The 12,665-nt window shown below is 41.0% G+C and overlaps 1 protein-coding gene across 5 annotated transcripts in view; it reads left to right on the forward strand.

The window, feature by feature from the left end:
• dmd (dystrophin) overlaps nucleotides 1–12,665 on the forward strand; it is a 173,713-nt gene that overhangs the window by 24,983 nt on the left and 136,065 nt on the right. For all 5 annotated transcript variants that reach the window (XM_087146941.1, XM_087146939.1, XM_087146940.1 and 2 more), the window contains one exon: nucleotides 9,080–9,141. In XM_087146941.1, the coding sequence (XP_087003067.1) occupies nucleotides 9,080–9,141 (62 nt within the window). The remainder of the gene's footprint in view (nucleotides 1–9,079; nucleotides 9,142–12,665) is intronic.

The raw sequence follows: 12,665 nt of genomic DNA on the forward strand, positions 1-12,665 counted from the left end.
ATTGCTCATAAACCCACATGTATATTATGTCCCTGGATTGTATTTCCCCAAATGTACATTTAACATTGGTGCTACTGCAAACCTATCTAGTTTACTTGCTACTCCACCATGAAAAGCTGCAAATCTCTTTTAATAACCCAAAAAAATGTCTCCAACACCACAATTTGTGGTTGCCGAGAGACAACTTTCGTCTGATGCAGGCAATCTTCCTCTTCAGACGTCCAGTCATTCAATTTCAAATTGAAATATTGTCGTGAAGGTGTCATCATATTTTATTTCAACCAAATAAATTTGCATCAGTACAGTACATCATTATCACAAAGAATACTATCTTGGCACATTCACATTTGTTTTAAGAAGCTATAAATTTCCATATTCTGGGATGGATTCTATATCGGGCTGTTGGGCAAACATGCATCAGCTGCCTTCAAGTGTCTGGAATCTGCTTGAAACAAGCCTCCATAATGCAATATTTTTCATTTTAAAAAAGGAAATTCTCCCTTCTTATTCATGAATTTTGCATTCAAATATTTGAATTTGAAAACAAATAATCGAATATTCAATAATCATTTGAATACATACATGTATTTAAATATTTAGCACAGCCCTAATGTACATATTAGGAGACTTACATGTAACTAAGTAGAGAACGAAGTACCGCATGTACATGTACACTGTACATGAACATGTACATTGTACGTACTTGATGGAACCGCAGAACAGAGGACGTATCGATATGCAAAGCCAAATGATTAATCAGCCGTTTGCTGAGCAGTGCAAAGACATTCATCAGTGGAAACCAGTTTCAACATCCAGTGACCCCGTCCTTGTTGTGATATACCCGCAAAGCATGGATAATATGCCAAGCTGAAATTGGGTGTCTTGAGCAAGTGTGTGTCCCTAGCTGCCCAGTAAGATTTGCCTCTGGTGTACATGTAGCTGTCTGAGTAGATGACCTGTAAGAAAACCACAGTGATGGAATTACAGGCAGTGGAATCTTGAAGATTGAGAAATCTGTGTACCAGAAGGAAAACCATGAAATATTGATTAAAGTTCTCATATTCAATCAGGAGTTTTGATCCAGTTGTGATTCCTCAGTGGACATTCATGCTGCGAGGGCGTTTGACCTGGATCATGGGCATTCATTTGGCGAGGGCATTTGACCTGGATAAAGTTTCTGCCACTGACAACTGCCACAAGGAATATGCCCTTCCCGATTGCTCACATTTTCCAAATTAGATCGGGTTTATAAGCTGCACTGGCTGGCCAGTCTGGTGCTGGGCATGAATGGCAGGTGTTGACTGTGTCACCTGTGGCAGGAGGGCCAAGGAAGCCTTGATCATTGATAGGCATCAACTCCAGAGCTGCATAAGATCATGAAGGACGGAAGTTGGCGTGTACTACAGGTTCTTACAACTAATATGCACAGTTATTCCCCGGTTCTTCTCAGAACCACACATACTCAAAGAAGAGATAAATACATGGTGTTACCGCAATCTTTACTGTAATATGCACAGCTTATTGTGGCAAAAAAGAAACTTTGACAAAAGCCCCAAACTACAATGTTTTTACACCAAAAATCTTGGAACAGCTAATTTTTGCTGGTGTGGTTGGTGGTTTATTTTGTAGGTCGTGCGTATCAATGCCCGCAAGGTGAATCAGCCCCATGTCTAATTTTCTATGTACAGTGTACATGTAGATGAGTGCACTAGTAAATATTGCAGTGCTTTTGATGGATGTGTTTTCAATTGTTTACCACCTTTGAACTGGCCGACTTGTCTGATGATTTGTCTCTTCCACGTCATCAATTGAAAAGCCAGCCATGAAATAAGTGCTCTCGGTTGTGGCTATTCAAGTGTAATTTGCTACAGAATTAATATGGTGGCAACTGTTTCTCCATGTGTGACTGACTTTATGAAGAGCTGCCTCCATCTGTGCTTAAAATTTACATACCGGTAAGTTCATCATATCCATACCATAAAAGCATACCGGTAGCATATTGCATATCAGGAGGGTTGTTTGGCCCTTGGGTCTTGCACATGTACCAGTAAATGTAGTTTGTTCATTTATAGTGGACTGAGGAGCTGGTAGACTGACCCTACATAGACTTGTGTAAATTTATGTATGTATGTTGGAGAATGTTCCATTTCCTCCACATGGGGTGCAAACTGTTTTGTATACCAGCACCTTTAAGATTACATTAATTTTGGGTGAGTTACATTGCATGCATTCATGTTCAGTGGCCAGTTGTGGGATTTGGCCAGGCAGCAGGCCAGGCAGGGCAGAGGCTTCATTGAGGACAGCAAACTGACTCATGGTCCGGGGCCAGCGTTGGCGAGAGAACACTCCACTGTGCATAAAGAATAGCCTGTCCAGTTGCACATGCACATGTATGTGAATAATGATGCGTGATGATGTCTTGCCCTCCCTGCTGGACAGGGAATACTGGAGGAATTCTTTATTCACTTCCAGACTTCCCCCAGAGAGGAAAATCTGAGTTACACACTGTACATGTCACAAGCAGGCCTGCCTGTGTTCCGTTAACTGTCTAGTTGGATGTGAACCTGTAAATTGGGTATAGTGCTTATGACAGTACGTCAGTGGATGTAGGACATGTAGGAGTTTCCCTGGAAGTTTGTACAAGAAGAGGTTCCTCTCCTTGGGGTAAGTTCAGGAATAGGACCAATGATGGTTTTCAAAACTGTCTTTGCCTCAAGGCAAATACTGTGTTTGTGCAGGTACATGTATTGTACCCTGACTTCTGCTTTCGTACATTTATAATCATGTTTGTTCTACCTGTACAGTAGGTAAGTTTGGATCCACTGAATGAAAGACACACAGAGCACAGGTTTTTACCGGCGTAGAGACAAATGTATTTACCCATTAGGCAGAATGTCAAGCCTGTGTACGCACCTGCGCATGAAAACAGTCTTGGTCTATGAAGACGAGCAGGTAAATGAGTAGTGTAATTTGGTGCCTGTAACCTGGAGTCAATGTTTTGGAGGTGCAAAGAACAGAAATTTGCTCTTGAAAAGTGCTTGGAAAAAAGAACAATTGTTTTCAGGGTCTGCAATGCTCTTGGGTGCAACTCAGCTGAGTTTAACCTAAACCTGTGTTCCCGTTAGCCTTTGGGGGAGGGGAGAGGGACAGAGGCTGAGTAGAAGTCCCATTGGAACATACTGTACAGAGAATTGACAGCCCTGTTAGTTTAATCATACTTCACTCTCTTGGTAACGTGGTCGCGGAACTCCACGTGCAGGCATGTGACTTAGGTCCCTGATTAATCTAATGGTAGCAGCATTACACTTAAGACTTCCACAGAATGCACTGTGAAATGCCATGTGTGAAGAATGGTTCCCCGACTCCTTTGTGTGAATAGGTACGTGTACGTAGGTTCATACATGCTCAGCTTTTTTGTTATGGCAGTATTTTTTTTTCATCGATGCAGTTTTCTCTTGTCTCACAAATACCGGTATCGTGGCAGATTGAATCAGATGGTGAGAAACGTGACCCATTTTGTGCTAGTACATGTACAGTAGTTTTGGTAGGGAGAAAAAAAAATTTGACTGCAAATTGACAAAGAAATTTACTCAGTATCAGTTGTGTGACTTGTAACTGCTTGAGCAACATGTAGGCTGACTAAATACACTACTCCGAAAAAAGTTAAGGACCACTTTTTATTTTGTGTGTACTTTTTTATATTAGATGTTTTACAGCTGAAAATATGTGCGTTTGATGTTTTTAAACATTTTACAAATTTTTTAATCCAATGAGAACACCATTAAGACAAACAAAAAAATGAAAGAACTACATGTAGACCCCACTCATTGCTTGGAAAAAAATTACAAGTTAAGAAAAAGTGGTCCTTAACATTTTTGAGTAGTGTATTATTACACCAAGATACACTTTGAATGCCAGTGCTGTTGAACATTGTCCAACCACAGGCAGGATTAACACGTGTGCCATATTAAAAAAGGCAAAATGGGAACACAGAGAAGTTTTATGTAAAGAAATGTTAGCAGGGAGTCACAGTAAGGTCCTGCAAGGGCACAGAAGAAAGCCCTTTGGGAACACGGCTTAGCCACCGGTCTGAAAAACAGCAGCGATATCTGGTTCACTGAGTTCTTCATTACCCCAATGGAACTTTTACTAATTGAATTACCAGAGACATGTACCCAGTAGGTGTGCCTGGCTTGACTGGTACATGTTGACAGTTATTAGTTTTCTTCAAGGCATCTCCATCCAGATGAATGGACTGAGAGAGCAAGGACAGTGAAAAGCGGATCCGTGGTCCAGCCCAATGTACATGTAATCACCACTTTGCAAATTAATTTAGATTGTGTAGTAGACATGTGTACTACACTTTATGCAATTAAGTCAGCTTGCTTTCAGTGGTACTGGGCAGCTTGGTCGAATGTGCGTCATGTATACATGTACCGGTACATGTGCACTTTAAGCGGGAAAACCTCAACTTATTACTCTTAAGATTTTGTAATCTGTTGGAACCCGATTGTTCCAGGCACCTATCTCGTTTGTTTTGATTATTTTTTGCCATGTTTGTACATGTGTATCATTGCCATTTGTGAAGTGCAGTTAATCCCAGGAATAGTGTTGTCCTGTTGAGTTTCAAAGATACAGTACATGTACGTGGAAACTTTGAAACAAAAAACAGTTGTAATAATGAAACGTTATCAGGAATCATGAAGAAAGCGTTTGGAATTCTGTCAGCACTTTATTCAAGAAAGCCAAAAACATAGAGTGAACTCTCTGGAAGAGAGTTCCGAGAGTCTCTGGTTGGAGGCTATTTTTTATCTTGGCGGGAGGCAGAATGTGGGAAGCCTGGGCAGTAGAGAATGCATGTACTGTACATGTAGGTCACTTTGCTCCCTAACACCCGTGAGTCATGCTCAGTAGTTCAGTGACCTGACCAAAGAATTTCCCCACTTGTGTTGCCGTGGTGATGGGGCTGATGTGGGAACGGTCAATTCATGGCAGGATCAATCACTTTTCTGAATTGATTTTTCTTTTAGATGCAGCACAAATGTTTATGGAAATGGTTGATAGTTGCATCAAAGCTTTTTTTTACATGCCCCGAGAGCAATTAATAGGAAACATTGTTCAAGTTAATGGTTCACATGTACACGTACCTAGTACATAGACATTCTTTTTGCTGAGCACTCCTGGCAGTTAAAGTTAGCCATCTTGGGGAGCTTTCTCCTTTAATTTTCATTGAGTGAATGCAGGAGAGGTTTACTTCAAAAGTATACCCTTCTATTGGTAAGATAACCAGAGACTTGGAAAAGTTCCAGATAATCAGCATCAACTACATTGTACGATTGTGATTCAGTGTACATGTACATGTACATGCAGCTTTGGTTTAAAATATACAGGCAACGTCGCGGAACTTTCCTGTTAGTGATATACTGTACATGTATCTTCTGTGTGTGGAATGATTAAGTTACCCTTCACAATCATTGCTGGGCAAACTTGGCCAAAGGTCATGGGACCGGTCCCAGCCGGCAACAGTGTTCCAAAAGCTTTGGTGAGCTGGCGTGGGAGGAGGGGGGGGGGTTCCGTGACTGGACTTTCTGACAGGAATGTCGGAGCCCATTGTTGCGGCTGTTGACTTTGGTTAGAATAGCCGCTTGTTCCGATTATTGATTTCCATTGTGAAGCTGAGCCTGCTGGAGTGGTCAAACACTGATTGGCTTTATTGATAAATATGCGGGCAACAGGAACGTAAATTGACCACAGGCGTACATGTACAACCAACCATGCACATCAAGTGCTTAATTGAGGCCCTTATAGGAATTTGAAATGATAGAATACCATGTGACCACAATCCTTGATAATGTTATGACAATGGTATTATTATTATTATTTAATTTCTGGTAATGACACCAAAGATTTCTAGGCATTGTAGCTTGAAGAAGCCTGACGAAACCTGAAGAGGGGAGACAGTGAGAAGCAGTTACAGTTTGAGAGTTGGGAGGAAAGCCCCAGAGGAAAATGTTTTGGGTAAAAATCTACCAAATAACAATAAAGATGGGGTCTGAAAATGCAATTCACATGTGGACTAAGCCGGGAATCGAACCTGGGCCATAGAGGTGGAAGCTGAGTAAAGAGCCATTATGCCAACCGGACTGTACGTGTACATAATGGCAATTCTTGAAATGAATGGCCATGCATGCACAGTTCAGCGTACTATCGCGGTACATATATGTATACATGTACATTGTATATAAAAGTCCATTTACCTGCATAATACGCGGGCTTGTTGGTGCCGAGTATTGTTAGAGAGATCTACGATACTGTCAAAAGAACTATTCATGTTTGAAGTTGAAAAGTTCAGTCATACCACAGGCTGAAAATACATGCACCACACCAAGAAGTTACATTTTTCAACTCGATGGTTGAGCTGTGAAAAGATGAGGACTCACGCTCACATTGTGCATACATGTACATGTATGTATGTAGGAGTACATTTTAACACCAGTACATGTGTACCCTGATAACAGTTCACGTTATTTTAATTTATGAATGCCAAGTTAAATTAAACCACGCGTCTTTGTCCACGTACATGTGAAATGCAGTGCAGCAGATGAAGTTGTTTTGTGTTCACTCAGAACGCATTAGTCCATTTGTATCTTGAAATGGGTGACAGGAATAAAGAGGTTTCACACCTGCCTGTTCTTGGATAGTTTCTGCTGCTTTCAACCTTAAGGATTGTCATTCCATTCCATTTTTCTCATGGCACCCACGGGGTAAGCCTTTACTCTGTGACAACTTCCGAGTGTGGTGGGCTGAAAGCGTGCACTTGCATAATATTACCGATACACGTCCTTTGCAACGGAGTGAAAAATGTCTCTGTTAAATTAGATTCAGAATCCTTTTTGGCCTTTTGCGGTTGATTTGTTCAAGTGTTTGGGGCGTAATGAAGATGGGAAAGGGAGGCATTATCTTGGATGGCTGATCTTTACTATCAAGCAATTTACATATATGTTTGTCACTGTATGTCAATGGGGAATTATAAAATCTGGACTTTCAAGTATTTGCAGAAATGACATTTATGTGTACTTGCCAAACATTGTAGATTGAGAAAACCAAAGTAAATCAAGTGCATGTGTGTACATGAAGACTGCAGAGTGTACATAAACTAGATATGTGTACACAAGTTGGTGAATTCATTTCACATTGTTGGTCTATCAACACCGCATCCAGACATTTAGATTTCTCTGTTGGATTTTGTGGTTAGACCTGTAATGTATTACTAGCTTTGCAAATACCGGAACATGTATAAGCCACTCTAGGGGTACATGTACATGTAACTCCTACCCAGTAGGTGCAGTGTACATTAAATAGAGAGTACATGTACTGCACATGTACATGTCAAATTGTATGAGGTTGACAAAAGGCTTAACATTCCTCCGAAATGCTTAGACTTACCAAACTGTGGTTCATACCGTTCATGTACCGTAATTGGCGTGAAAATGAATATGAACAACACTCTATCAGATTCATGCTGTAAATTCTCAAAAGTTGGACACATTTGAGCTCAAAGCAAATTTTGCTGCAAATGTTGTGAGACATCGAATTTGTTTCACTTTTGAAGTATGAACCAGCCTTAATTCATACCATTTACATGTACTAGTACAGACATGTACATGGAGTACATGTGCACTGCCATGCCTTCAATATTGTAAAATTCCTGAATTTTGCATGTGAAGTTCTGTTGAAACAATTAATACACTATGTGATGCACATCTACTGGGGTACATACATGTACATGTACACTGTACATGTACATGCACGCAGTGGTACTGTCACAACTTTTGTGGAGTCCTGCTTGCGTTCCGAATGGCCACTTGCCCTCTGTTTGTGAGACTCAGTTGTTTTGCCTAGTTCACTTTTCTTATCCCCTTACATTGCTTCCGAGACAGCAGCCCGGCAAATTTAGGTTGTCAGGTTGTACACAAACAGGCCCAACAAATAAAGATGCCAAGGAAGGAAGAGTGTGAGAAAAAGAGAAGGGCCCTCAGGGGAGATCACCCAGACAACTGTCAAATTTCTGAAGGTGTTTTGTTGTGCTGCAAAGGGGCCTTTTGGGATGGGGGGATAAGCCCCAGCAATTGTCTGGGGAATTCTTTCAGCACTTTACACCATGTGGGGGGGAGATTCGCCAGGGGAACTGGATGGGATGTCTGGGTGCTCTATAAAACAAATACTCTGCTGTCTTCAGAAGGGAAGCAAATTGAAGCTGCCCAAAACCAGCCTGACTGGCCTGAATAAAAGCAACCCTGTGGGCACCTGTGGAAGTTGACAATCTTCATTTGTGTGTCCATGCACTGCTAGTTGCACTTGCTGTACCCGAGGCCAGTAGATATTTTTGGAAGTGTAATAGGTTTTCAAAAATAAATCATGTGTAGAGGCCTCGTTCATGTATACGCTATGGCTTTGGGGGGATTGATACACGTACATTTCTTTTTAGTTTTTTGGACTGCTTGTATGGCAGAGCTTGTTTGATACATGTACATGTATATTTACTTTGGCTGTAAATTACGTAGCTACTCGGTACTGAGTTTTTTCAAAATTTGCAGATTTTTTAAAAATATGATTTTTAAAAGTAAAGTTTCGATGATGTGAATAAATTTACATGTATTAAGGTTGAAGGAAATCTAAAAATGTTTGCAGAATATTGATTTGTTGCCTGATTAAAAATCCTTCAGAATTTCCCAAACATCTACTGGTACAACATTTTCATAGACTTCAGAAAGACAGTTTCCAAGATATGATTTCTCAAGAATTCACTGAAATTCTGATGACAAAACAGAAAAACTGCACTGGTAGAAGCATGCACGCCTTGACATTTATGTTAATGCAATTACTGTACACACAGCACATTGGAGTGCTTGACTTTCAGTTGACAGGCCAGGCTTGACAATAACAAAGGAATGAGTCAGAACTCATCCGCGTACATGACCAGTGCTTGACTCTAGGCAATTGCCCCAGGATGTTTGCTGGATTGAGAAATTTCATCACTCATCGTCGGAAACTTTTATTTCTCTTGTGTGTATTACAGATCAGCGGGAGGACATTCAGAAGAAAACCTTCACCAAGTGGCTGAATTCACAGCTGTCCAGGGTAAGTAGCTACACGTAGAAATGCGTATCCTTCCAAGTGGGCGGATCATAGGAAGTAACGGGGGAGGGTAGAAAGTATATCACTGCTGTGGCGGACTTGACATAGCTACTTTGTTTATTGTATAGAATGTGATGGACTGGAATGCAGATTTGGACCACATACTGGTTCCAGTAGCTTACGGTTGATACCGTTATATCATGAACTGGGACATGTACATGTATAGATAAAAACGTAGTACTTCATAGCCTCTGGCTATTAAGTACCTGTTCATTTTTCAACATTTTGCATGTGGGAAACCATTTGCAAAATTCGTCTTAGGAGTTGTGTGCGTTGTACTTGTTGTGAAAGGCGAATATATATTTGTATGCGACTATGTACCGGTATTGCATGATTGGCAAGTAGTGGATTATATTGGCCGATTATATTGGCCGATTATATTGGCCTACTGGCATGGACATTACGTACAGTATTACATATTTTACTGGTACAGTGGGCATTTCAGCAATGTTTATTTAAGATACTCCGCTATCTTTTGAATGTCTGAAGTCACAGCAGCCCTCGTGTGTTTTACGTGTATTATTGTACATAGATATATACACTGTACCTACGTTAGATACAGTACTGTGGTTCTCAATGTTGAACCAAGTGAGTTTGTTATTAATTTGAGAAACTGTTTTGTGATTAATACCACTGTGCGTGGAGCCAGGACCAGCAGATACATTGGTCATTAACATTTAACAAAATATGACACGGAAAACCTGTGACTCAACATGAGAGTGTATAACAAAGTCCATAAAGGGGATCGCTGTCCGTGAAGAGGGTTGATCAAAAATCACCATATCAGTACCGGGTACATGCATGATTCAATCGGACACTGTTCTGAGTACATTCCTATTTTCTCCTTCGTTGAACACGTACATGTACGTTTCTGTCGCATGTACATGTATGTCTGTTGAATATTCCCAACTGCTGCCAGTTAGCCCATTTTTTTGTACATCCACTTATGTATTATGTTACAGCAGCAGGTTTTCCCAGTGTGGCTAGCCTTTGACACTTACAGGTACCAACAAAAGAAAGGAGGCAACCGCTTACGGAGGCCACTGCTTCCTGTGGATCCCATGGGTTGCTGCTCTGAGGAAAAAGTAGGCTGGCTAGAATAAGTTGTTGTTGTCCTGCCCAACAAACTGGGTCACAGCCTGGGTCAGAGCACAGGCTGAGCACACTCATCACATCCTAGTATATGTTGTATGTTTTTGTACATGTTCATGGGGACAGCAGAGGGACTTTTCTGACTGTCAAGGAGCATTGAAGGTTACTCGCTGAGGTTGTCTAGAAACTTCATAATCCAACAATGCTGCAGCGACCCAGTGGTGCACTCTGCTTTGAAACAAATCACGTCAGTCTTTTGTCTGTGTCAACTACATACACATGTGCCTGTACTATGTACACTGTACATGTGATAACCCTCAAAATACCTGTACACGGATGTAAATGGGTGCAACCAAAAAAGGATTAAAAAAAAGGTTTTATTTTACTTAAATGCTTTTAATTACCAGTATATGTGAATGTACAGTGTAGGTGCAGTTAATTCATTTGGAATTAAAGAAACATTGTTCGAATATTAGTTCACTTTTCCTACATTACATCACCAAGACTTGATAAATCGGGAAGGGGGAGGGGCTATTGGAGCTAAACTTGTGAAAGTGTGACCTACATGTAGGCTTTATGGCTATCTGCATGTATATATGCTTTGTTAGGGATTGAAGTGATGGACGGCTGATGCTCACAGTTTTTCTCCTGAACTGCTGCCAACAAATAAGCTCTTTAATAAATGTGGTTCCTTGTAGTGGCCACATAATTGAATGATAAATGTGCCCTGTTGAAGTGCAACCTAAAAGGATGCAGCTACCGTCACATACGTACCATATACGTGTGGATCCTCTGGACACAAATCAATATTGAAAGGGCCCAAGCACCCAGCCAGTGATGAGTCGTGATTGATAGTGACGATGCTGACAAGGTTATCTTGACTGGGCGTGGGAAGAACAAGAAAAAACTCTCAAGAATTCCTTTGAGATGCCATCCTCATCAAGGAGCAGTATTTGTCTCCTCACCAGTTGCTATAGCAGCAAGGAGATGCAGAACTGCAGTGTACCCTTAAAGTGGTCTGTCTTTTATTTTAACAAGATATTGTTTGCTTCAGTTACACATGGAGGTGTTGAGGCATTAAGAGAATGACGATGATTTGCGTAACTTAAGGAGCATTATTTTAAACTGGATTCACCTGTTCTGAAAGTTATATATTTTTACTTACTGGTTAACTTAGAGTGGATGAAATTCAGATTATTAGAAAAGACTGTTAGCCAGATATATACATGTACAGTGTACCTGTACTAAGTCACACAAGCTACAAATATGCCTCTGTGAGACATGCTGGTTTTATTGCTGCCATTTCTTCCCGGTTACCATAGCAACCAAGGATGCATGAATGCTTTGCATAATGTGTATCAAACACAGTGTGCCATTTACCATACATGTGTACATGTACATGACATGTACTAGCATTTCTCCATTTTGTGCGCTGTATGTGCACAGTGTGGTGTGCATGTGTTTTGTACATGTCACCTTGCAGGTACATGTAGTATATATTCAGATTAATTTGTATGATGTGAATGGCAGATGTACACTGACATGTACTAAGTGGTATCGTTGAAAAAAAAAATACCAAAAAACAAAAGGTCTCTCCATAGAAAGCATTTAGCAATGGGTTGCATTGTGTATCTGTACATGTATGAGACATGTACAAAATACGAGTATGATGCTCACATGTTTATGTGTATTTTGTAGTTCACTTGGATGTCAAGGGAGGTGTGTTGCTTTATCTCTGGCTTGTTTGAAGTGGACGGCCCAGTTGGTAATTTTTTTACAGCCAAATGCTGTAAACCATCCCAGGGACCCTCTGCAGCAGAGGTCCAGGGGACAGAGCCTGGCCTCTGCCTTGAGATTTTTATTTACCACACAAATTATGCAAGTGGGTTTTCCAAGGACAGAGATTGCTCTGATACATGCATGCATGCATTCTCACAAGGAATTTCTTTCATAGGGAAGAAAAGTCTGAAATGCATGTGCTCTTGCGCAAACAAGAAAGGGAAGACGGAGGAGCAGGAAACAAGAAAAGGCAGAGGGGTATATGGACCCCTGAGAGCAATGCAAAGTGCCTGTCCTTGATGAGAGTCGGCCTGTTTGTGAAGTCCCAAGGTTCACTTGGGACCCCGTTGGAATGTTCCCACTGCACCAGCAGTTGATGATAAGGAGCATGCCTGAACATTTTTACCATGACAAGATTCTCATGGCCTGTTAACAAACATAATACCACAGCCCTGGTTTGCTGCACAGTCCGCCGTGTACATGTACTAGTACATTGCTTGGAGGTGTTTTGAACGAAGTACATGAGGTAATGCTGTACGCCTGTAGTTTGTCCATGGCCATGGAATCTTGCTGAAAATTGTGAAGTGAATTCAGAG

Source organism: Acanthaster planci, linkage group LG15 (assembly GCF_054643075.1).
Source record: "Acanthaster planci isolate LZ-2023a linkage group LG15, COTS_SCS, whole genome shotgun sequence".
NCBI lineage: Eukaryota > Metazoa > Echinodermata > Asteroidea > Valvatida > Acanthasteridae > Acanthaster > Acanthaster planci.